This window comes from Nipponia nippon, unplaced genomic scaffold (genome assembly GCF_047370975.1).
Source record: "Nipponia nippon isolate SJK-2023a ecotype South Korea unplaced genomic scaffold, ASM4737097v1 scaffold_4, whole genome shotgun sequence".
Taxonomy (NCBI): domain Eukaryota; kingdom Metazoa; phylum Chordata; class Aves; order Pelecaniformes; family Threskiornithidae; genus Nipponia; species Nipponia nippon.
The window spans coordinates 123085736-123112336 of record NW_028262358.1 but is presented as its reverse complement, the minus strand read 5'-3'; the positions used below and the strand labels follow the sequence as shown (position 1 = coordinate 123112336).

Here is a 26601-nt window from a genome sequence, read left to right as displayed (position 1 = left end):
CACTTTATTACCCAATGCAAATGCATATGTTGCATAGAAGAGCCATGGTGTAGTATATAATACATTATAAATGCTTGTGAATTTTTGTAAAGCAGTAAAACTTAAGGCAGTGGACAGTGGCCCTGAATCTAAGACTTTATTAAGCCAGGACTAATTATTTTTCTCCTCCACACATGCACTCCCGTGTGCGTCTTTGTCCCTGTAACAATAACAGCAATATTTTTTTAAAGACCCAGCCTATATTTTGCTCTTTCTTTATTTCCATCAGTTTGGGGGAAAAGAGGTGAAATCCTTGGAAACGGATGAGGGTTTATCTGGTGTTTCCCAAAGGAAATTGGACCCGATCCTGCTGCCTCTGTGCTCCTCTGATGATGGAGAAACCTTGGCTCGGCAGGCAGAGTGGGGCTGGCCAAAGCTGGTTATCCCAGACACAGCTGGGTATTTTGAATGGGCAAACCATCTTGCTCTGGATAGCTGTAAAATTAAGAATGCCTCAAAAAAAAAAAAAAACAAAACACCAACAAAGCACCAACCAGCAAATGAAATCCCAAATTGGGTGAAAAAGCAGCAGCGCAGAGAGATGAGCAAGCTTTTGTGCCCGAAGGTCAGCAGCCTGTTGCTGCTGGGGAGGGTGTGTGTGCAGGGGCTGTTAAAATAAAGGTGGAGAAATGCAATTTTAAGGAAAATGCAATTAAAAAAAGCCCTCGATAGTGTAGCCCCAAAACCTGCAGAGACCTTGTTTCTCATCAGCACAGGGCTCTGGGCTGAAATTTTTCCTCCTTGAGCCCCGCAGAGCTTTGCACACATAGGAAAAAGGGGTGCAAATATAGTATATCTCCTTTGGGAGGTTTTGTTCCCAAATTCCCTGTCCCGCACGCCAACCTGGTGTGTCCTTTCCTTTCTACAATTTCCTTACTGAAAAGGAGGTGCAGAAATGGGATATTCGGGGATCCCCCCCTGCTCGGCAATGCTCCTGGGGGGCACAAGGCAGAGGAACGCGGGGGGATGCAGCTGAACATCTCGGGTCCTTCAAGGCTTTTGCAACCCTATTATAAAAAGACTTAACGAAGCGTCTGCCTCCCATTTGGGGCTCACTGCTGCCTGCGAAACCAGGCGGGGATCTGTGTCGAGAGCTCAGATCATGGGCTTAAAGCGGCCAGTTTTGCTCACGCTGGGAGGGCAGAGGCAGAAATGCAGATTTTTTGCTGGGACGGCCATGCCGGCCCCGTGTTACGGGGACGTGTGATCCCCGAATAATGCCATTATTCTGCCAAAACCCCTCAGTTGTAATGGGAAGGTTGGGTTGTTATGGGTACGGCTTGCTTTGGAGGGGGGATGTGTGTAATTATGCCTGGAGGATTGCAGAAAAGGAGATTGGAAATGCCAAATATTCACCTTGTCGGTGGATGCCGAATTCACGCTGCTGTCTGGCAGGAAGGTGTAAATACGCCTTTGGTGGGCGAGTGTGAAACGCTGCTTAAATAACCAAGGAAATAAGTGACAATGTGCTCTTACCTCCAAAATGAACCCAAATTATAAATGCAAATTTCATTATAAGTTTGGATTGAGGTTTTTTTTATTGGGGGGGGGGGAAGAAAAAAAACTTGTGGGTCCCCTTTGTGGGGCAAAACCCTTGCACTGGCTATGATAACATCCAGCATTACGGCAAAATATTAAAAACTCTCTGGCCTTTACAAGTCTTCCCCACATCAGCGGTCACGGTGACCGGTCCAAGCTGTAAATACATCTGTAATGACAAATTAAACCCAATTATCTGCCATGCCTGAGCAGTGAGGTCTTTATACATGGGTGCTTACACGTGCGTGACAGCGCTTGAAAATAATTCGATCATCGTCGCCTTCGCAGCGGCTGGTACAAGTGGTATTAAAGGCTCTTTTGAAAAACCCCCATGTTTCTGCCGCGCCGAGCGATGCCGTTGTAAGGTCTCATCCAGCAGAAATGTTTTTTATTTTCCCTTGTAGTTTTTCAGAAGGTCACTTGCTGCAGGGTACGCTTGAGTTTGCAGCATTCCCCTGTGCTATTGCACCCTTTTAAACACTCGGTGCCGATTTCTTTTTCAGTATGATAAGCTGGAGCTGGATTTTCTCATTCCAAAAAAAGCGCGGGCGGGCGGGCGCTGGGTCTGCTAGGAAAGAAGATTCTGGGCAGAGATTTTCGAAGCTGGACATAGATCTGACCCCACCATCAGCGCTGAAACATTTCAGCTTTTGGGTTTTGGCAAGGGCTGGATTTTAAAGCCAAGTTTGGGGCATAGTCAACTGGAAGCGAAAATAATTGTTTTCTTTTCCAAGAAGTGCCTGGTGATTATTTTTTGTTCTCAGTTATTTGCTGGTACAGACGTTTTTTCCTTAATTAGGTGGACACCTAAACAGGATGCGCCCTTTGCCTGGGCGTTGGGTCCTTCCCATGTCTTTCTGCTGTTTTCCCTGCCTTTCTGAGGCCAATCCTGCTGTTTCGCCCAGGCGAGGCTTGCAGGATCAGGCCCTTCCCATACACTAGACTGAGTATGGGCTGTGAAAAAAAAAAAAACAACCAAAGAAAAAACCCACCTTGCCTGCGCAGAGCTGAAACCATCCCTATTTTAAAGCAAAGGGAGGTTTGCCAGGAGCCGGTGCAGGATCAGGCCCATGCCAGAAGTTTCCATAGGGAAGAAACGCAGCCCCCTGCGAACTATTTGGAGACCTACAGGTTTTCTTGGGGAGGTAAAGCCCATCGCACAGGAAAGCTCCCCAAAAGCCAGTGGGACCTTTCTTTTTTCTTTCTGGAAGGTGGCCGCTTGGTTTCTATGTTGCAGCACGAAGGAATTTGTGCTTTTTTTAAAATTATCTTTAGTGACCTGTGAAGCTGGTGAGCCTTTTATCGGAGCCAGCTGGGCTCGAACAGCTCACGCCAGCCTTGGGAGAGACTCGGAAATTCATTTTGTTTGTGAAAGAGGAAAAAAATAATTCGTAGAAAGTCAAGGAAAAGTAAGTTTTCCACCAGAGGTGGGGTGAGCGCAGCTGGATGAGCGATGCCGCGGGGCTGATCTCCCGTCTCCACCGGGGGCTGGTACTGGATGCTTCTGAATCTGGGATAACAAAATTGCTGCCTGGAAATGTTTCCTCCTAATCCCTGGTAATTAGGTCGGTGTCTGCCGGGGAAGCGTTTCAGGAGAGGTCCCGCGGTGGGACGCCGCTGCCTGCTCTGGTTCCTCCTTCCAAAGCTCATCCGTTTTCCTCCAGTCAATGCTTCCAGCTGCAGCGCGGTGTATTTATGGGGTGCCGGGATAGGACTGGGTGCCTGCTGCCTTCAGGCTTTCCTAAAATGTTAAAACCCGAGCCCAGGAGACCTTGGGGGCAGACATGGAGCAGGGGGGGAGAAGGAGACCATGCTGCTCCCTCGGAGCAAGATTTTGCCAATTCTTGCTCTTTTTTTCACAGCTCCTGCTTGCACGGTGCTCTCTGGCTGTGTCTGTAATATTTAAGCAAGTTCCAGGTTGTCCTCTGGCCTCGAAGGCCGGGGGAGTGGGCTGTCTCCTTTGTCTCTGCAGACATCTCCGAACAGTCTGGGAGGCATCTCCCTCTTGTCTGCTTCTCGGCTACCTGCCTCTGGCTGTTGCAAGCCGCTGTGCCTCTGTGCACCTCGGTTTTCCTTCAAGCTCCAGCTTCTGGAGTCATGTTATCATATGTCAGGCTCTGGTTTTGCAGGAAGGGAAGGAGCAGGTTTTCTGGATAAGAGAAAAGCTGGGAAACCCTGATTCCTTCATGCTGAAACTCTATAAGAGACAAAAAAATAAACTAATATTTATTATTTAAACTCCTATGAGTTTCCAAGCCGGGCTTTTGGGTTTGCAAGCCAGGGAGCCATCATTATTTAATATTCAGGGCTTGCAGCGCTGGAGCTGTAAAAACTCAGTGAGGGGGTGAGCCCCAGACATCAGGACTCCTCCAAATGACATGTTTGGCCCCAGATGTCTGAGATTATTTTGGGAAGGGAGTGCTGGCCCCAGGGGCTGGCTGCTCGAGGGACTGGCTGCTGGGAAGAACGCTGAGTTGGGACATGCCTTGGTGATGTGGAGCATAAGAGAGGCAGCTGGCTTGGGGGGTTTCTCCTCCTCACGCTCCCCCGGGCTGGGAGGATGCCCTAGATCCCGGGTACAACCAAGATTTTTCTCCAGGGGCTTCCTGCCTTCGGTCCTTTATTGTTTCAATGGGGCAGATCATCGATGTTGTGATTTACCCTGATCTGGCCTCAAGGGTTTTCCCAGATCCCAGCACAAGCAGGACCACAAGCAGGAGGGTGAGATCCCCCTTGTACCCCCTTCCCTTTGCCCCCAGCCGGGGACGGGTCTCACCCCGGCAGGGCTATCTGCCTGCCCCACTGCCTGCCCCACTGCCTGCCCTCCCCAACCATTTCTATTCCTAAACCAACATCCCAGTCAGACTCTGTCACCTCCCTTTGTGCAAAATCAATAACAACGGGTGAGCAGGTTAATTATAATCACAGAATAAACGCCGCGGTCTCAAAGTTCACTCAACTTCAGCAGCGTTTCAAAACGAGCGGACGACGCCAAGAAACTTTCATTGATTCCTCCAGAGCAGGTGTGGGAGTTTGAACCTGTCCCCAAGCTGATCTTGATTCAAGACCTACTCGATTTTCTTCCTTATCTCGACTTTCGCCTATCTTATAATGCCTGTTATTTTAGATAAAAAGTCCAATCAATTGAGTTAGAAAAACTGCAAGTTATATGTTGCCTTGATAAGTTTGGTACCTGGCGTTTTATTGGCCTGGGCTGCAGTTTCTGTGCGAACTGACCTTTGCAGATGTTTTATCGGCGGCCGGGAGAATCGCTCCATCCTCCCGCCCTGCTCGGTGGCTGAGTTGACTTAACGTTCAGAATAACTAATAAAAGAGGAAAAGAGAAGGGCCAGCGGTTAGACAAACTGACTGTCCCCTATAATGTGATGAACCATAGTAAACACCTTTTTGTTTGTCCCTGGCTGGCGTCCCGCAGGGAGGCCAGGATCTGGCCTAACTTATTTTGGTGTAACTCCTCTGAGTGGTTTTTATCAGTGTCACACCTCCGAATTGGAGTCAGAGCCTATGTCCAAATTAGTGAGCTAAAGAAAACTGGGGTGGGGGGTTGGATATGCACACGATTCTGTGATTTTATGATTCTATGATTGTCAATATTGGTTAGTGCTGTCATGCTCAGAGAGGGCTTAGACATGTGGAGCAGTATATACCCCACATATTTCATATATTCCTACACATAGAATCATAGAATCATTTCGTTTGGAAAAGACCTTTAAGATCATCGAGTCTGATTGTAAACCTAACACTGCCAAGTTCACCACTAAACCATGTCCCTAAGGGCCACATCTACATGTATACATGGTATACATATGTTTTATATATAAAAAGTGTGTGGGTTTTTCATATATGTGTGTGTGTGTCTGTGTTATATTTGTGTATGTATATATAAAAATATATATATGTACATGGTTCTATACAGTTATGTTCTATATAGCCATAGAATAATAATTCTAATAGCAAAAGCAAAGAGAGTGGATTACAGACAACTCCTAGCTTGCTAAAATGGCATTCTTAAGGACGTGGTATATGTGTATATATACAAATATATACATTTATATGTATGTACATATATACATACACATGTGCAATACACACACACATATGATAACAATAATACAATTAATTTTGTTCCTACAAGCAGGATTTTGCCCATTTGACTGGGATAAATGTCTTTCCTTCTGATCTGCACCAGTCTGGGGGAAAAAAAAACCAAAACCTGTGAGTTTCTGGAGTTGCAGGACTGCAGAAATGCAGCCTCCTGCTTGTAGCAGGACAACCACCAGCAGCGGCTGAGGTCAGCTGTGGCTTTACCTGGATGAGGCTTGGAAATGCCCAGGGATGGAGATTCCCCCACCTCCTAATGCAAAGGCTTTTCCTAATGCCCAGCCTGTGGTTTGTGCTGTGTCCCCTTGTGCCTTCTCCCACGCTTGAGAAGAGTTTGGCTCTGTTGTCTGCATACATCTGGCTAGCTGATGTCCTTGTAATGATCCCAAACAGCACCAATTTCCCCAGCCCAGAGCCGGCCCTGGCTTTGGTCCACCTGGGTGCTGGTAATCACCTCTACAGACAGACAGAGGGTCACCATCAGACAGACAGATGCTGCACTAGGACGTATGACCACAAACCATTGGGTTCTCATGGTTTAAGGAGTTTCAGCTCATCAGCCACTCTGTAGGAGTCCAAACGGGCACGTGAAGGCTGTGTCATGCTTGATGATGAACTTGTGCCAGATGCCAGCCATGGGAACCCAACCGACCATGCTCTTCAATCGTCAGCATGGCCCCTGGCATGGTCCAAGCACAGACCATCTCAGCCTGACCTCATCTCCTGGTGCAGGTCCTGGGAAGCAGTTTGGATGTAACCACTGTAGACTGGGGTCTGAGAGGATCTGAACATGGCCAGACTCTGCTAGCTGGGCTTAGGGTCCGGGTTCACCAGTTACCCAGTAGCCACAAGGCCAGTTCCCATGGCTCAGCTGTGGAGCAGCAGCTTGGCATGCCTCCACAGCACACCTGCTTGTGGTTCCCTGTGGGTACATCAGACACGGCTGTGCACGTCGGAGGTGATCCATTGCCTGTGCCCAACTCAGAGAGAGCTGCCCAGGTGGGATCATGGCATTGCAAATCCCAAGCCTTCCTAATCCTCTACATTTTTTCCCCCACTGTGGACTAGGTGATCTGGGGGTTGGACTAGATGATCTTCAAAGGTCCCTACCTACCCAAACCATTCTGTGATCCTGTGAGCCTTCCCTTGCAGTCATCAAAGATGAGCCTCTGCTAGGGCACATCCATTTGGAGATGGGACATATTTCAAGGAGGATAACGCTGTAGCTGTTTTTCCTTCGTTGAAAGAGAGAAAGACCATTTCCAGGTGTCTCCTGCCAAGCAGACCCCAGGATATGGATGGCCCCATCCTGGCCATTCCCTGGGCTCTCCATGCTAATCTAAGATTTGTTAAAAAATATTTGGACAGTCGATAAGCAGAGGAATCTTCTGTTTATCAAAAGAGCCTCAGATATTTGCAAGTGTAAGAATTGTAAGTAGGAGTAAGAAAGCGGAGGTCACCTTGGTGGGTGGGATCAGGCGTGCATCCCAGCAAAAGAAAGCAGACCTTGGAGTTCAGTCACGCACAACTTGACAGTCAGCAGAAGTTGCTGCAGGACACCAGGTTGCTATCAAAGGGGTGGCCAGCAAGTGCTCCAACCAAAAGCACCTCTATGTCTTAGGGACATGGTTTAGTGGTGAACTTGGCAGTGCTAGGTTAACAGTTCGACTTGATCTTAAAGGTCTTTTCCGACCTTGACAATTCTATGATTCTACATCCTCAGGGGTGTTTGCATGCCTGTCTCCTGTATAGCAGACTGTGTACCTTTTGGATGTGGGACATAGTGCTTCAGTGTATGGGTTGACAGACTCTCCACTCAGTTCTGGTACAACCATTGGGCTTGATGGTTTGGGGTCTGGTGGTTCTGGTGTGCTGAAGAGCTGTCAATGCTTTTGCAAGCAACCAGGTTGGCCCTTCCCAAAACAGGCAGTTTGAATTTGCTTTAGAGTAATCCAGCCCATTTCCACTCACCCTTCTTCCATCCACTGCTTGTCTCCACATCTATGACTGTGGCCTTTGAAAGTGGTCCTGTTGTCCCCCTCCAGTGAGGCAGGGAAGAGGCTTTGCTCCTCACGGGGGAAGAACAGTGTTGCAAGGAGATGAAAAGCCTTGCTCAAGGGAAGCCTATTGCAGAGCCAAGACTGAACTCAAATCCAGGCCCAAGATTTGACCAACCTTCCTGTCGTGTCCCTCTTGCACATGATCTCAGCTGGTCCCTTGGCTGCTTCTACCTCCACTGTCCTTCAAACCGGAGAAAACATACCCATGAAGGAAAGGAGTATTCTTGGCTGTTGGCAATGGTGTGTGCCATAGACCTTGGCTTGCCGCAGGCAGAGGAGAGAGCTTTGCAGGGGAGGGACACAATGTTCCCTTTGCCTTGACGTGAAACATTTGGCCTGGGAAGGGTTGCACAGGAACAGTCTCGCTGTGGTGTTTCACGAAGCAAGGAAAAAACAGATTTCTTTGCCTTTTTGAAAGCAGCATGTGGCTCAGCCAGTGTTTCCTAAGCAATACGTAGGGTCTTTAGGTTTGCAGGGGGAAAGCTGTTTGGTCTAGGCAGCCAACTGAGTAACCGACCATTTTCTCCACCGTAGACATGTCAGATAAACCCCAAAACATTCTGGGACAGCATCAAGCCATTTCTGTGAAGCTGCACAATGATGCATTTTGCTTGAAACTGTGTTTCTGGCTAAGTGTAGGGAATTTACCTGCTGCTCCATTTCCTGCAGATCAGCAGTCACCCAGGTGATGTCTTCCATTAATCCAGATCAGAGGAGAGTAGGGAGCCACATTCCCACCAGCAACCAACCCAGTGATGGGCACTAATCAAACTGTCCTGCTCTCCCCAAGTCTAGGTCCCACCAGTGTCTAAAATAGTGGGGCCCTGGATGAATTTCCCCCAAATTCTGTCAGAGGGGAAACAAGCAGAGAAGAGGGAAGGGGAAAAAAGCCAATGGGCAGAACCCATTTTTACAGAAGCATCCTCAGCTCCTTTACCTGAAGGGTAGGATAATTACATGGGCTTTCTGATCCCAGTCTGTGTCAAGCTGATGATGTCTCCATCAGAAAAGGAAAGGCTCACTGACAGCTTTCTTTTGGCTACAGATCTCTTCTGTGCATAAATTTGGGCTCTTTTATTTACAGCCGCTCCCTGCCCCTTCTACTTTTGTCTCTCCTTGGGTTTTGCTGCTGTCTTCCTTTCCAGTTCAGCCCTGCTCTGCCATAGTACTGGACCAACCAGCACTTTTAACTGCTGTGATCTGACCAGAAACTTTTTGGTGGGTTTTTCCCCTTGAAACTTCAGCTTCTGGAGTCATGCAATTCATGGGAGCTTCTCAACCCATTCAAAAGAAATAGAAGATGTGACTTTCAGCTCCAGTAGCTGCAGCAAAACGCTTATTAAAAGGACCCCAAAGGCTTGAACTTGAGGAATAATTTCCACACTGCCACTTTTTAATGGAAACAATCTTGGGATTTGGGACAAACCATCCTGAGCAGCTGGGAATGGCAAATCCTGTGTCCCCCTGCCATGCTGTCATGGCTATCCCTTGAAGCAGAAGGTGAGGGTGTCTTGGGTGGGATCCTAGGGTGTCCATGTGTCCGAGGGGCCAATGTCCTTTGCCTCAGCTGCAAGTGCCCCTGAGAGTCCATTTGGGATTCATGTATACAGAGGAACATGGCTTTAACCTCTTATCATAACAAATTGTTTTAGGAAACTGTAGGGAAAACTGCTCTCAGGGTCTGTTTAGAGCCTGTAAGTGCCTGGCTGTGTTTGAAGGACCGTTTCTCCTTTGCTGAGTTGCTTCATTGGGTTGAGAAGACACTTCTGCATGGGGAAATGTTGATATTAAATATCCCTCCAGCTGTAAACAAAACTCCAGTGCTATATTAATGGAAGTCTCTTTCCATTTCTCTTCACCCAGAGGAGGTGAAGGCAGGAGAGGACTGGAGGGCAGAAGAAGGTAGACAACCTTGTTGCCGTTTCTCATTCAGCAACAACAGGGTCTGACCCAATCCAGTGGGTTTGTCCCCTTCTAGAGGCTGGTTTGGGAACAGAAACTTATAAACTGGTTGTTGACACTGAACTGAAGGATTCAAAATCTCTCTGTCGGAGGTGCTTTTACTGTTATTATTCTTTTGGGTCCCGATCCATCAGGTTTATGTGTTCAAGATGATCTCTCCAAGGTCAACATATTGAGGGTTGCTAAAGAAAAACCCAAACAAACCCAAAAGGTCTCGACCTAGGAACGGGCATGCTGTCAGGCTGGCAGAGTTGGGGTTTGCAGAGATGGTGGAAAGACTCAGAGAAGGCAGTTCAAGCCACTCTTCAGACTCAAGCCCTGGGCAACCTCCCTCTGATCTCCAGCTGACTTGGTTGCGAGAGGGTATCTGATTCTCCTGGTTGGGAAGGCAAAAGTACTCAGACTTTGGGTGGGCCATGGCCTTGCTCAGAGATGCTGTCATGTCCTAGCCATCCTGGAAAAAGCGCCTGTAGGTGTTGGCTGGCTGGCGGTGCTCAGATCTGCTTTCTTGTTGACCCCTGCATTGTCCATACCAGTTGATCTCTGTGCACCTGGTGGTCAATGTGAAGGACCACTCCCAATGACTAAGAGCCATGAAGGGCCATATCCAAGAATGTTTTTTTCCTATCAGACCCCAGTGCCCCACTTAGGAGTTGCTCGTGGCTCCCTGGGGACTGAATGTCCCATTGTGGAAAGTATTTCTGACATTAGCATGCTCAAGGCCTCACCCAAGATTAGGAGACTGTTGTGCAACACACAAGTGACATTTCCTGCCCTGGGGACCTTGCAGTCCTCATAAACTATAGGTGTGAGGGGAAAAAGATCTCCTTTTACACAGCAAACTGACGACCAGGACAGTGACAAGACCCAGTCCATCCTCTCCACTGGCTGGGTCACTCAGCAAGGCTTCATGATCTGCTTTCATGACTGATCCCAAGACTGATATTATCCAAGATAAGGGCTGGACAAAGGCACTTGTGGGAGCTGTACGTTCAAAGAGGAAGATGAGGCCATTCAGCCCACATGAGGCTACTCCAGTCATGGGCCGGTGTCCTCAGCCTGACCAGCAAACATTACCCTTTCCTCAACTCTGTCCCAGTGCTGGCCATACCTGGCTTTGGGAGAGGGAGTAAATCTTTCCAGCAGAAAGGCTATTACAGAGGTCACCGGATGGACCCATAAATCTCCATTATCAGGCAGCGGCTCCTGTGCCACAAAACGGAAATTATTACCCTAAGTGCGACTGGGGGAGCCTTTCCTTCCCCCCGCATTGTTCAGGGCCCTCCGGGAGACGCTTGGGCGATTTGCTGCCTGAATAAACGTTTCCTTTCCCGGCTGCTAAGTAGAAGGAATAAGTGTCAAGGGATCTCATAATGCCAGGATTTAGATCTCCAGCCCTGAGACGGAAGCCAAGAAAACACTTTGCTGCTTTTTCCTGGGGAGCCTCCTTAATCCCCATTATTAATAACAATGGCAAATTAAACAATCAGTGCACTTGAAGCCCAGTGACCTCCATGCCCAAGATAGCTCAGTCTGCTGGTGGATCACAGTTCCTGTGGGCTCTGAGCCCTGGGAACATTTGGGTTTCCTAGGTCTTGGACACCCACCCACGTCAGACTGCATGGGTTGCAGCTCTTCAGGTGATACTTTCTCATTTTTTTGTAGACCCTCAGGTTTTCAAGAACAGCTGGGATGTCTCAGCTGTGTGGCCAGAAGGTCAGCTCAGAAAGCTCCCCTTGGTAACTTCATCACTGAGTTTAGTGATGCTGTGAAATCATAGCACCTCTTTCAGAAAGAAATCCAGTCCCTTGTCTTCCACTTCTCCATTGGGGCCCAAATGCCCTTCGTTCGCTAAAGAGCATGCACTAAGCCTATGTCTTCTTCTCTGAGCCAGTATCCAGTAGTTTCCAAGACACATCCTTTGCCATCATCAAGCATATTTTGAAGCATGAGAGGATATTTCTCCTCCAGGTGAGATCTCTTGAGGTCAAGGAGCTCCCTCTGCTCTGACTGGGCTCCAGGAATGGTTTTAATGAGGTTGCACTCTGCAGATGTCATCTTCTGACTCAGCACTGGGTGGTGCACGCAAGGGACGCACCCATCTGATATTGCCCCATGAGGGCTACAATTAGGGAGAGTCACCCATTGCGTGGAGCCTTAATGTGCCCTGGGAACAAAGTCTGTTCCTTCCCCGTCTCAAACACCAGTGATTCCTGTTTATTAACGTTCACAAGGATCACCTTTGTCTGCAGCTGAGAGGGGAAAATCACATAAATGCAATTACGACGGAAGCTGAAGAGGACTTTTGGAAACTTAAACCAGTGAAAGTCCCTCAAGAGAGAAGTTCCAGTCCAAATCCCATGGAAACTGAAAAAAACCAAAAAAACCAAACAACCAAACCACCAAACAAGTAGTGAAGAATATAAGAAAAAGGAGAGCAGGTCTCAAGACTGCTTTGTACTGGTGTTTTGGATGTCTGATTACAAATCAACAATGAAAATAATGTGGACAGTGGAGCTGGGTGTCACACAAACGCATAGGAAGTAACACTCAATATTCAGTAGCAAATCTGATTATTGTCAGAAAATAAGAGACTGACAAACTTTGCCTGGTTTCAAATCCACATCCTCTGTTTTTTTCTAAAAACAGAAGTATACCCGTACTCGACATTTCTTCTTACCATACCCATTTTGAGGGACCTTCTTATTCAAGTCCATCTAGTACAATTCTTAACATTTCTGAGGGACTGTTAGGAATTTTATCCTTTTTCTTTGATTAAAAACTTTCAGATTTGGGTTTTCTGGTGGAAATATCTCCAGGAAAGATGATATTTTGTAATTAGTCACAGACACAACTCAAATCAGTCAAGAGTTTTAACTGTTACCTTTGGACTGCCTCTGCTCTGCTTAATTCTCCCTGGATTACGTTAACAACTTTGTACTGAATTATTTTTAAAGAAGAAGGGATTTTCTCACAGGACAAAAACTACTGTGATACTAATTTGGCTTTTTCTTTGGAAAATGATAATCAAAAACCCGAACAACTTCTAAGATGAAAAAAATAGTGAAATGTTTTCCTTTCTTGAGATTTTTCAAGGAAATTAGTTTTTTCCTGACCAGCTGCTCCAATCCCTTCTCTTTTCAAAGGAAGTTTATTTGATCTAGATTTTGGCTGCAATTCAATGTTGATTTTAAAGGGGAAAGTAGGGCATTATGGTTACACTATCACTGAATCCACGTGTACAAAAATCACCTGGAGGGATTCCTATTTTTCCTAAACCACTAGAATTGCTCAAAGGTAATGAGATTTTCCTAGGCTGCTGAGAAGATACTGGATTCCTTCTTTTCTGGCTCCAGAGCCCCTTGCGTACACTCATTTACTGTTTTCTAGTATTTCCCCACGGCCACACAGTGTAATCTTTTGCCATTGTTAGCCTGGTTTTCTAGGGAGAATTAGGCTCACGTGAATCTTTTTCTGTGTCTCTGTTTGCTGGCGCCACTTTAGTAATTTTTTAATCCTTTGGCTGTTTCATGGTTATGTAGTTTCCTACAGATTTTCCAAAAATAGTCGGGAGAAAAGAGAAAATAAGGATGATGTTTGAATGTAACCCTTATTAGATGTCAGAGAATGCACATGGGATTGAGACACAGATCGTCGAGAAGCCAAATTTTGTTGGTTTGCTGTTTGGGGAGCTGTTATCTTCCAGCAGAAAGCTGAGATACTCGTATAACAAGCAGGTGGACAAGCACAAAATACAGCAAGATGCACAATAACATTTTAAGAGTTAATGTTATGCTGGTCTGTAATGGCTGAAGGTCCTGATGCAAAGCTCTTGCTGTCCTCCAAACGTCTCCTGTGCGCTGCAGTTTGTCGGGAATTATTTCAGCAGCCTGGTTTATTCCCAGCCTATGCTAAGTAATGGAGCCCTTTGCTGTCATTTGTAGTTTTCTTCTTCCCAATTATTTTACCATCTAGTGTTCCCTTTCTGGTGTCCACAACAGAATGTGTTATGTGAAGGTTTTGTAGCAGAAGAAATACGTCCCCAAGTTCTTGGCTTCTCGAGGGCATTGTATCCAAGGATGAGCTGACCTGTGTCTTTCCAAATGATGATGCAGTCGAGGTGCGTTGTGTTGACCTCTGCACCGCCTTGCAGATGATATGGACCTGCCATAGCCAGCGGGATTGGACTGGCCCAGCTCAGGGCAGTTGTCCTCACCCTCACATCACAGCTGCAGCTGGGCCCTGGTGGAGGGTGAAGCAGGAACATGGTGGGTGAATGTGCCATCACAAGCTGAGTCTCTGACACCTGTGAATGCCCAATGAATGATGTCTGTTAGCTGACAGCCTGAGATGGGGTTGTACATGTGGATTGTTGCAGTTCAGGAGATGCTTCTTGTGCAAAGAATAGGGCGAAGGCACGTGAACGTCTCTCCCCCTTGGCACTCTGCAGCCATTGCCCTCTTGCAGAGGGGCTGGGTGGGAGCTGGCATGGGCTGGGTGAGGAGCAGTCCTGTGGGGCAGCAGGGCATGGCTTTCCCTGCCAACACTTGCTTGAGCCCCCTTGAGAGATGCTTGGGCAGCTGTCTGATCTCTGGGCAGTTCTGCTTCATGGGTCTAGGCTTGTGTCTGTCCGTGGTTGCAGGCAATTTGTCTTGATTGTAAACACGGCTGATCGCCTGTCCCAATCTGTTTGCCCTGGCTATGTCCAATCTTGAAAATTGGATAACGTCAGAGCAGAAGGGAAGGTTTCTATTTCTGTCTCCTTGTATCTGTGTCCCAGCACATCCCTGCTGCCACAGAAGTCCTGCAGCCAACACTGTATGGCAGGGAAAGGAGTTCCTCTTCCCAATAATCCCAGGGCCTTCCTTGAGAAAGGAAGAGCTGTTTCTTGCACCCTATAAAATCAGAATGTTTGTGATTTCTTGAAATGTCACTTCTGGGCTCAAATATTGAGAACCAGACCAGAAATTAAATGTACGGCCACCTATATAACCAAGTCTTTTCCCTTCTCTCCCATCATGGCAGCAGAATTTTTTGATGATTATTCAGAGGGGCGAGAATGTGTCAACTGCGGGGCCATGTCCACCCCGCTCTGGAGGAGAGACGGCACGGGGCACTACCTCTGCAACGCCTGCGGGCTCTACCACAAGATGAACGGCATCAACCGGCCCTTATTCAAACCTCAGAGGAGGCTGGTAAGTCAAGATCACACAACGCATGTGGGGCAAGGCTGCGTGCAAGGATAAGGCAAAAATCTCCACCTCGGCTAGGTGGAGATGCCAGGGGTGTTTCAGTTCCTTGGTCCCCATATGCCCAACCTAGGTGGTTTTGATCCAGATTTCCAATATAAGCCAGATATTACCTTGTGCTTGGCATGCTCCAAGACCTTGTACTGTTCAGACCAGTTCTGCAAAGACACCCAGTCCAGGCAGTGGAAGGGGCTGTAGGACACAGGGGCAGCACCATGGTGTTGGTTTAGCAAAAGCCAGTCTTTGCTTTAGTACCCCCGTAGGCATATTAGGACGAATGGAAACCCTTTCCAGCTCCATCATACCACCAGTCCATCTTCTTTTACCTTCAGGGTCCTTATTCCCCAGTCACTTCATGGTGACCAGCCACCTTTTCTGGATACCCTACTCCCTGCTCCCTTGGGTGAGCTGAAGCAGAGCTTGTGGGGCAGATCAGGGCATCCCAAAACCTGTGGGGACAGGATGGGCTATGCATAGGGAACCTGGAGGAAGGAAACATCTTGGTGTTGATATCCTGCCTGTTTCAGCCTGTTTTGTGAGGGGTTCGGGGAAGGTCTCTGTAGTCTGTGCCCCAGGGACACGGCTCCATCATGATGCCAGGCAGCACGGAGCCAGCAAGCCATCCCTCAGGGCCATATTTCTCCACTCCTTGTCCTCCATGAGGCTCCATCGCCAACCTGCCCTGCCCTTCGCATCGCCCAGACCTGTCTGTGCTCAAACCCAGCCGTCCCTTGCAAATGTCAAAAATGACACTGGCAGCTTGAGTGCTGCTACCAGCCACAGCCACCCAGCGCCCTCTTGCGAAAAGCCTTTCTTAGACATTGCACTGACTGAGCCAGGCAGTTTCTGCACCCTGGCACCCAGGCCCTTGTCCTGTTTCATTTACCGGTCTACATGTTGTCCTTGGCCACATCTGTATAGTCAGGAATGGCTCGTTGGGTACCAGGCTTGGTCCTTTGGAGCAAGCAGCAATGCATGCTTTTAACTCTGCACAGCCCTGGGGTAAGGCTTGGAAATAAACATGAGAAATATAAATGCATGAGCAGTGAAGGTCTGTACATGTGTTTCTGCCACTTGGTTGGGCAGATAGCAATCTGGAAATCTTACAAAAATGGCCAAATTCCTGCTTTTTCTTCTGGAAGAGAATTTCCATGAAGAAAAGGAGGATACGTCTAGGGATGCAATGTAGAGGTGTGGTTAAAGTAACGACAATTGGTCTACCTGAATAAATATATTCAGTATACGTGATGGGGTTTAACCTGTCACCGTGTAATCCCTTTTTTTGGAGACTGAGATATGCCAGAGAGCCCTGCAAGGGGAGATCTTTGCCTCTGCTGCAAGGTCTCTTTCAAGTTCTCAGTCCACTTATAAAGGCCGATGAAGGAAGCTAATGCACGTTGAGGTTACAACTAAAGCAGTGTTTGGTTTCTCTGCACCAAAGGTGTTTCCAGCTTTCAAAGTCTTAAGAATACTTGAATTGCACTTTTTATTGTCCTGCTGCCGCAGATTAACTGATGCTGTTTTATAATGAGGGAGAAGACACAGAGAGAAAGCTGTGGCAAAGATCACAGAGGAAATCCCTCATAGCTTCCAGGTCCTCATCTCCCAGGCTTTCACCCCATTACACAGCTGCCAGCTATGCTGTTCGGGTCTGCAGAGCTGGGTAAATGTCCAAGACCACCAGATTTCCTCCCTATAGGCTCCTCGTCAGGCACAGAGAGAACGGGCATCTTCACACAGCTCTAGCACTTCGTTCAGTCCCTGGTTTCTCAGCAAGCAAAGAGGGAATTTGACCCCAGCCCATCCAGACTTTATCCTCAGCCTCTTAAGACCTGAGCTTTGAAGGATGCTGGGAAGAGTCAGGCAGGTGTGGAGGATGTGTTTTTTTCTTCCCCAACCTCCCACTCTGCTTCCAAGCTCAAAACTGGTATTTTATATGGTTTCAAGCCCGTTGTCTTCCTCCTGTGGCCTTTTGCGCCTGGCTAAACCAGTTGACCCAGAAAGGGAACTTCAAAAGGCCTGTTCCCTGTATGGCTTCATTAGTGTGATTTCCTATTAATTATCCCTCTTTATCTTTAGGAAGACGATGCTGCTGGAAGCACTCTTTTTCTTATCTCCCCCTCAAGTCACATGAGCAACATCACGCAAAGCCAGCAAGGAGTATGTAACATTCATGGCATTAATAATGTCTTCTTGGGATATGCCATGATGCTTGGAAGGTGAAGGGCTTGGGAGCCTGAAAGGGCAGGATGGTCTGAGATCCAGACACCTTACTGTAGGCGTGTGCACGCGCGGTGGGTCTCTAAGCTGCTACTAGAGCCGCTGGAGATCTGGGGCTCTGCTCAGGTGATGTCTCTGACACCACCTGAGATGCCCCAGGACAGCTGAGATGTCTGCGCAGCGCTGGCAGGCCGGAGGCAGTGAAAAGGCAGTGGAGGAGAAGCTGAAAGGCAAGAGGGGAAGAAAAAGGCAACCGTGTTATCCACTGCAGCGAGGTGAGAAGAGAAAAAGGCAGAGAAATGAGTGGCAAGAGGCGAGGAAAAGCTGAGGCATGCTGGAGCGAGCTTGTTGGGATCTGAGATGCTGCCAGTGGCAGCGGTGGAGAGCTGATGTGTTTTCTCCCTCTGCATTTTCTTGCAGTCGGCTTCCCGCCGCGTCGGCCTCTCTTGTGCCAACTGCCACACGACGACAACCACGCTCTGGCGCAGAAACGCCGAGGGAGAGCCCGTCTGTAACGCCTGCGGACTCTACATGAAGCTCCATGGGGTAACACCTTCATTGATCTTTACTCTTTACGGGGAGGGTATTGATAGCACCAAGCTGGGGATTGGGTTCATTGCACAACTCGGTGCTCTCCTGGAGCTGTTTTTCTTGCTGTCCCTCGGGGCTTTCATCCCCCTCAACATTACATCGTGTTTGTACTGGCAAGGGGTGATGCATGCAGGGCATTTCTCACATCCTAATTAGTTACCCTTTGCATCCAAGTCTTAAAACCCAATAAAACTAGGCGCAGATTCTTCCCACCTAAATTCATGCACTTTAGTGAAAAATCTGAGCCAGAAGCACAAAGAAGGGCTTTCCACTGACACACGGGGTGTCAGATCCCAGCTAAGACTTGGTTGTAGATTTGTCATGGAAGCGATGGATGCCTTTTCTTGCACGGGTGTCCAGATAGTCTCTTCTTGTCAGTGGGGGCTTCATATACGTCTGTTATGTCTGATATATCTAGAAGAGTCCCGTTGGAGTCCAAGGCATAGCAGGACTTTAAGATGCAAATCTCCAGTCCTTCTCCCACCAGTCAGTGGCAACGGGGCCACCCCTCATGGCAAAGACAGAGGCCTTCAACACCCTGGCGACTGCTTAGTAGCAAATCCCCATTCTGCTTCTCATTGCTACTCCTAGGGGTTTTTTATACACATCCATGCTCTCAAGGATTTCCAGTGCTTCAGGGCAGATGGAAGAGCATTCATGAGAGACAGGTAAAAGCTGGAAGACGAGGTGGATGTGGGGAAGCCTTACCTAACCCAAGTAATTATTCCTAGAAATCCCAGCATGTTTCTGACCATGAGGGTGACTACCTCACTGGGATCAGTTCCTAAGGGAATTCTCCCCACACAGGCTTGGTACCTTTCCAGAAAGCAGGCATTAGCCAGAAAGACGTTTTCTGCTCTGAGTTAAACAGGAAAGTAAATCAGATGAGTTGTTGTTCCATTCAGGCCTTAAAACACTCTATATCTATGGTGTGAAAACCCTATCTAGTCCCATTTGGATGCACAACTTGTAGCTTTGACATATCTCTTCACACAGCAGTGCTAACCAGTGAATTTGGGTTCCATCTTGTTGTTACTTTCAATTAAATCAGCTGGTTTTCATGGAGCTTATGAGGTAGAGCTGGAATCATGTTCTCCTAAATGAGCTTATGGACATACAGAAACCAATGGGCTTTTATATTTGGGTCCGTAGGTTCCAAGGCCTTTAGCAATGAGAAAAGAGGGCATTCAGACGAGGAAGCGCAAGCCGAAGAACCTTAACAAAACAAAGACATCAGCAGGTAAGTGTTGAACGCGGGAGTTTAGGGTATGTGTATACGTGCGTGCACTTGTGTTTCTGACCATCATGTCCTGTGAGTCAGACATCCAACCACAAAATGGGCTGATTCTTCAAAAATGGGGGATGTCTGAATGCCTTTCAGAAGTAACAAAGCCCTTCCGACTATTTATTTTTTTTATTTTTACCTACACTAACTTTGTGTGGGTGGGTCCAGCTCTGTACTGAAAGGTCTTTGGGAAGAGCCTGGTTTACCATCTGCTTTTTCACAGGTCCATCCAGCAGCGAGAGTCTTACCCCGACCACCAGCTCCACCAGCAGCAGCAGCAGCGTGACGACCACTGAGGAAATGCGCCCCATAAAAACAGAACCTGGGCTCTCATCTCATTACGGGCACCCCAGCCCCATTTCTCAGGTACAGAGGGGAGATGCTGGCAGTGGGACAAAGATGGGAACTAGGATGGTAGACATGGTGAGAAGAACATCCTCAAAACCTCTGTGGAAAAAGGCTGACTCTTTTCAACCCAGGGGTCTAGGAGTTCGCAGTGAGAGATCTATCCTCTGGGATGGGGCAAAACTCCACGTTCTTGTCACGATGTCTACAGCAAATATAGCTTTCTAATGATGTGTGGCAGTTCTGAATGGACAACAAGAAGTAGCAGCTTTGTTGAAAACATGACATTCCTTCTAGCTGGGCAGCTATATGGGTCCCATAGCAAGAAAATCCCTGTTCCCTTTGTATGATTTGATTTGTCTTGAGCAAGGAAGAACTTGGAAATATTACCCTACTTTCTCTGCACTGGCTGGCTGTGTGTTGATTGATATGAGAAATGCAGTGTGAGGAGAATAAACTCACGCAGCCCAAATCTAACGGAGCTGAGTCCCTGCAAAGGTTAAAGCAAGCCAGCGTGATAGCAGAGAGCTGCAGGGTGAAGCGGTGTGCTCTGTACCATATCCACCACTAGATGTCTTGGGACCAGCACTGCATCCACGCAAGGTGCTTATCCTGCTGAGCAACACACAGATCTGGAAGCTGATCTGTGCGAATGTCTGCAGGTTTAAAAACTGTACCTTGGTTAAGGATCATAGAATCATAGAATCACAGAATGCTTTGGGATGGAAGGGACCTTTAAAGGCCATCTAGTCCATCCCCCCTGCAATGAGCAGGGACATCTACAACCCAATCAGGTTGCTCAGAGCCCCATCCAGCCTGGCCTTGAATGTTTCCAAGGATGGGACATCTCCCACCTCTCTGGGCAACCCGTGACAGTGTTTCACCACCCTCGTTGTAAAAAATTTCTTCCTTGTGTTCAGTCTAAATCTACCCTCCTTTAGTTTAAAACCATTACCCCTTGTCCTGTTGCAGCAGGCCTTGCTAAAAAGACTATCCCCATCTTTCTTATAAGCCCCCGTTAAGCACTGAGAGGCCGCCATCAGGTCTCCCCGCAGCCTTCTCTTCTCCAGGCTGAACAACCCCAGCTCTTTCCGCCTTTCCTCACAGCAGAGCTGTTCCATCCCTCTGACCATTTTGGTGGCCTCCTCTGGCCCCGCTCCAACAGCTCCATGTCCTTCCCGTGCTGAGGACCCCCGAGCTGGAGGCAGGGCTCCAGGGGGGGTCTCCCCAGAGCGGAGCAGAGGGGCAGAATCCCCTCCCTCGCCCCACTGGCCACGCTGCGGGGGATGCAGCCCAGGAGACGCTTGGCTTTCTGGGCTGCCACCGCACATTGCCGGCTCATGTCCAGCTTTTCATCCCCCAGCACCCCCAAGTCCTTCTCGGCAGGGCTGCTCTCCATCCCTTCATCCCCCAGCCTGTATTGATACCAGGGATTGCCCCGACCCAGGTGCAGGACCTTGCCTTTGGCCTTGTTGAACCTCATGAGGTTCACACAGGCCCATTTCTCCAGCTTAAAATCCCCACAGCACAGCACGATTCAGAGGGAGAGGTATACGATAGTTGCTCTCCGTTTGGGTTCATACAGGGAACTCCAGTGTTTTAACAAAATGATCCCTGGAGAAAAAAAACATGTGGCCGAGTGTTGCGCTGGACTGATCCTGCACCTGCAGCACTTTGCAGCACTGTTGCGTGTCCTGCAGTCCACAGGAGGCTATTTGTAAGCTAGGAGAGCCCAAGGCCAATGAAATCTCAAGCCTTGGGAGGTAAAATGATCTTTTCTGACATTTAGAAGAGGATAAGATGCCCTGTATGCAGTAATAGGAAAGAACAGGGTCTGGAACAAGAAGTAAAGAGCCTGTCCAAAGCAGCATGCATAAGCTGCCATCTGCAGCCCTACAGCAAATCCACAGACATGTTATTACAATAGCACCAGCCCCCATAAAGGGATTCGTAGGGTCCTCTATAGTTTGAAGCTTTGTTCACAGGATTTTCCTTTTTCCATAGGCATTCTCAGTCTCTGCCATGTCTGGACATGGATCATCTATCCACCCTGCGATCTCAGCTCTGAAGCATTCCCCGCAGGCTTATCAGTCAGCTATCAGCCAGTCTCCACAAACCAGCTCCAAACAGGACTCCTGGAACAGCCTGGTGTTAGCTGAAAACCATGGGGACATCATAACTGCATAAACTGGTCTTCCACCCACGAACTTCAGGCTGATCCACTGGAGAGATGAAGAAGACGCCACATAATCATCAAGTCAATGTTGTTTCCCACCTCCCCTGCTCTCCTGCCTTCTGTCCTCCTGTGAGATGTTCCAGCAAAGAGGTAAAGAGGACTTTTCTGAGGTGTAGGAGAGCTCTTACACAACGAACAGAGAAGACTCAAATCTCAAATTAACTAATGGATTTGAAGCCTTTTCTCCCACTTTAAATGAGCCTCTCTATTTGATTGTCACCACCTCCTATGAAACAGCCAGAAACACGAAGATGGACACAGTTCTTGAGTTTTGTTTATTTAAAAATATCTGGCATTTAAGACTCAGACAATGGTGGAGCAGAGACACTTTTTTTCTTCTGTCACCATCCGTTCTTTTCCTGACCAGAAGAAAATGCCACCATCATCTCATTACCCAAATTCAGTGATCTTCCACCAAATGGAGCCAGTTCCAGAACAGTTTCTTGAACAGACTTCACTAGACATGCTGTGGTGCCTTCAGTGCATTTGATGTGATCTAGGGCAGAGAAAAAAGAGACCCTCTCCTACCCACACCCTCAGCTCACACATCCAGAGCATTGTCTTCATTTTCCTAGATGGTCTGAAAAGCTAATGAATGTCCATATTTAATAGTAACTCCTTTCCTATTTATCATTACAAAATCATGGGACTGTGTTTCCGAAAGGTTGTTAGCTGAGCCTGGAGAAAGTCTGTCCAAAGTCAAAGGGGAATTTTAGAAGGAGGAACCTTCTGGAAGCAGGTAGAGGAGACCCACCTTGGTCATCAAATCCTGGAGGAAATTGCTGGGCTCTTCCCTTATGGATAGCTACAAGCCAGGCTTAGAGATTATCCAAGAGCACAGCAAGTGAAAGATGCTCTTCTAACGCTGCTGTGCTGTTGCTTTTGAGGCAGTTAATTTAATTATTTTGCATACTTTTATGTTGGTTTTGATGTCATTGATGAAATCTGATTGTCATTTATTTTTGGCTGTACTGTGAGTGCCCACTTTCCCCCTGGCTCATGACCATTTCACACATCTAACCCTTTAGGATTTCACCTTTTGCAACAAGTAAAGGCTTCAGCCTCTAATGGAGGTAGTCCGGGGCTGTTTTCTTTACCAAGCATGTGCATAGACTTGCTTGCCTGCGAGAGAAGCATAACTCCATTCATGCATGAGTATTAAACAAGACTCGTGTTTTTTCTTGCCCATCAGGCTCTCGGCAACCAGGCAATCCTAGCAAATGGAGTTGGAAGAGATGCTGAGAGCTCACGGACTCATTCCCTTTTCCCAAAGGGATCAATTCTACCTAACCTAGCCCTGACTGCTCTTTCTCTAGCATGTGCTTAACAAACTCCAGCATCACAGATGCCACAGCTTCCCTGTGCAGTCTAAGTGCTTCACCAGATGCTTGCCATGACGTTTTCATCAACGTTTCTGAGGAGGGACTTGTCCCTCAGGCAGGGAATTTCTGGGAGACCTCATCCTACAAGATTCTCCACTCTTGTTTCTGTCCACTCCCAAACTCTGTTACTCTTCTTGCCTTCCCAGCTCCTCTCTTTCCTGCCTGCATCCAGAACTCGAGTACGGAACTACCAAGTGAAAATTTAGAAGAGGGATTGTGCATCCCTCCCAAATGTGCCATCCTCTGTCTCCCACTGTTTAACATTCCCACAAAGAGTGTTTCCACCAAAACACCAACATACATGGCTTGGAGAAGAGGAAAGCCTCATACACATTTGAAGCAAAAGAACGGCATTCTATCGTCTTTCTTTGAACTCGCCATTTTCCTCCTGATGGTAGAAAAGCTTCTTTAAGGAGAAGGATTCAACTGGACTGGTCATGATAAAGACTGGGACTGGAGTCACAGTAGAGACCTGGACCCTTCCACATTCCCTGTGCTCTACGTAACTCAGATCTGCAGGGTTTTGGAGGGGTGGCAGATCCTCTGCACTCCCCAGAGAAAAATACCATGGCAGTGATGCCATGGGAATGGCTGGATGGTGTTGGCACCAGAGTTTCCACTCTGTCTTGCTGAGGTAATGCAGAGTCTAGCCTCATTAATGTTAATTACAGACAAGGAAAAGACATTCATGAAACATGAATAAAAATAAATGAAATTCTGTGATTTTGCTCAGGCCCGGTAGGCTGCAGAGAAGAGGCCAGAAATAGCACCTAAAAGCATGAATTTGGGGTGAAAACATAAAGGCATTTCTGCCCGGGCATGCAGGTCTTTAGCCAGCCTCCTCCTTCAACAATATTCCTTTGTAAATGGCAACTGAGCCCTCTTGGGATCTGGCTGTGAACTCCTGTCCGTAACAGAGAAGCATGCACCACAAAGATGCCACTTGGCTAATGCACACATTCGAGATACCTAGAACTACCCTGGACAACCTGAAAGGGAGGGGAGCAGGTGGCCTCCTCGAGAGGAGCCAAAGTCCAGATCAACCACACGCCCCATTTCTCTTTCCATACGGATGCTCCCAGAAGCTCTGTCCACCTTGCCTTATTACTGCGCTCCTCCTACTGCCCTCAGAGCTAAACTCCCTGGCTGAATTTTTCTCCTGCCCTTAAAACACACTCTGAGATGCCATAAAGGAGTCTGATTGCAATGCAAGATGGGAAAACCCCTGCAGGACACGAGCCTGCTTTATGCTCCCTCAAGTTATCTCAATGACCATGGTAGAAATTTGTTAACTGGTTCTCAGCTTTCCTCAAAGCCTTAAAAATAATTCTTGAAACACAGTGAGGAGCATTTCCGAGGACCCTGATAACAGAACAAGACGTCTGCTTTCAAAAGGTGAGGCTCTGGGGGCTGTGAGGACAACTTGGCTCTCTTCAGTGGTACAAATTAGCTCTTTTGTCCCCTCTTTTGCACTACAAGCAGTAGCAGTCCAGATACTCCTGGTTCTGCTGTTCTTTTCAATCACCCAAAACTGTTGTAGAACTATTGTTGGTCCAGGAGCATTTGCCATATTCTGGCCAACACTGATATGAAGATGGTGAGAGGCTGACCTCAGATGGAACACCATCACACTAGGTGTTGTACAAACACACCGTAATAGATGGGTCCTGTTGTACGGAGCTTGGAACAATAGAATTACAGAGTAATTTAAATCTAGATCAGGTTTCTCAGGGCCCTGTTCAGCCAAGTGTTGAATATCTCCAAAGATGGAAATCCTACAGTCTCTCTGGGCTCCCGGTCCATTGTTTGACCACCCTCATGCTGGAAGCGTTCTTCCAAATAAACTTTAGATTCTAATGAGAGGCAAAATCATTGGTAAATTCATTGCTCACACTTGGGGACTCCCAAGCCATGAGTCATTGCAGGAGACTGGACATTGTCTCCAAGCCCAGGAGTCACACAGAGCCCCTTCTTGTAGGTAGGAGCTGGGATGGCCAACACAGGATGGCAAACACCAGAAGTGACAGATGAAGGGATACTCACAGGACGAGAGGATGAAAGTGCCAGCAGTTTCAGGAGACTCAGCTCATTCTAGCAAGAGGGGCAACTTACAAAATTCTGGGTTCCATCTGAGCTCTGCCTTCAAAGGTGGCATTTAGAGCCTGCTTTGCTAATGAAATTAGACATGATTATTAGAGACTCATTAAGCCAAGATAATTATTGCTTTTATTGCAATAATTTATTTCATTGCAGCATGGCTGGAGAACCTACTGAGGACCATACCAGGCCAGGTCCTACACAAATGCAGGACCAAGAACTATCCCTGCCCTGAGGAGCGAGAGGGAAGGGCCCAGTCCTGCAAAACATTTAAGAACATATATAAACGTGTTTGTGGGACTTGTTCCCTTAGAGGTCACCATTAATCAGACATGCAAATTTTGATGTCGAAGGGTTTGCAGCACAGGGTTTGCTTGTGCCAAACCAGACCTTTGCAATGGCTCAGTGGTCACCAGAGTGAGTTGGGCAGATGAGAACCAGGACGGGGAGCCAGAGGGGTAGAAAGGTCATTTAACGATTTCTAAATGTCTTTCCTCTCTGTGGAGATGCAATATCTTGAATCGCTTCAGTTATTCTTTTGTAAATTGATCAGAAGAGATCCATATTTCACTTGCAATCTTATGGGTTGGCTGGAGAGGGTGCAATCAGGAGGAGCTCAGGAATATTGTAAAGGAGCTTTAAAACCAATCAACAACTCTTAATACAACGTTGAAGCTGTGACTATGTCAGGGGTGGTGTTTTGTTTTGCTTTTTTTCTCCCCATGGATAAAGTTTGAAGCTTCCCAGGTCACCTGGGAAGGTCGCATGGAAACAGACACTTACTTGTAAGGGGGAGAGGGAAACCAACCAACTGAACAAGCTGTAATTATTTAAAGATGTAAAAAAATATATATTATGAAGTAGTATGGCTACCAATCCACGTAACTTCTACACCTTTAGAACTAATGGAAATAAAAGAACGATAATAAAACCAGAAGGCTGCTGCTTGACTCTGACTGCCCTCGTGGGCTTCTTAGAGGGGGCTGGGGATAAATGATCACATATGAAGTGCACCTGGAGAAGCAATGGTGCAATGGGTCCTGTCCTGGGGAGGTCGTAATGAGAGAATTACAGAGTAATTTAAATCAGAAGGGACTGGATCAGGTTTCTCAGGGCCCTGTTCAGCCAAGTGTTGAATATCTCCAAGGATGGAAATCCTACAGCCTCTCTAGGTTCCTGTTCCACTGTTTGACCACCCTCATGCTGGAAGCGTTTTTCCAAATAAACTTTAGGTTCTAATGAGAGGCAAAATCATTGGTAAATTAATTGCTCACACCTGGGGACTCCCAAGCCATAAGTTATTGCAGGAGGCTGGACATTGTCTCCAAGCCCAGGAGTCACACAGAGCCCCTTCTTGTAGGTAGGAGCTGGGATGGCCAACGCAGGATGACAAACACCAGAAGTGACAGACCCAGCAATGGAGCAATTCAAAGCCAGGTTGGATGAGGCTCTGAGCAACCTGGTCTAGTGGAAA

General features: G+C 47.6%; 1 protein-coding gene across 2 annotated transcripts in view; it reads left to right on the top strand.

Moving 5' to 3' along the window:
* GATA4 (GATA binding protein 4) overlaps positions 1-26058 on the top strand; it is a 30953-nt gene extending 4895 nt beyond the window's left edge. Inside the window, exons 2-6 of one of the 2 annotated variants that reach the window (XM_009467363.2) lie at positions 14751-14917; positions 17612-17737; positions 18935-19022; positions 19291-19433; positions 21417-26058. In XM_009467363.2, the coding sequence (XP_009465638.1) occupies positions 14751-14917; positions 17612-17737; positions 18935-19022; positions 19291-19433; positions 21417-21599 (707 nt within the window). In that variant the 3' untranslated portion in view covers positions 21600-26058. Of the gene's footprint in view, positions 1-14747; positions 14918-17611; positions 17738-18934; positions 19023-19290; positions 19434-21416 lie in introns of both variants that reach the window. The other variant, XM_009467362.2, reaches the window with a different exon arrangement.
* Positions 26059-26601: the final 543 nt, after the last annotated feature.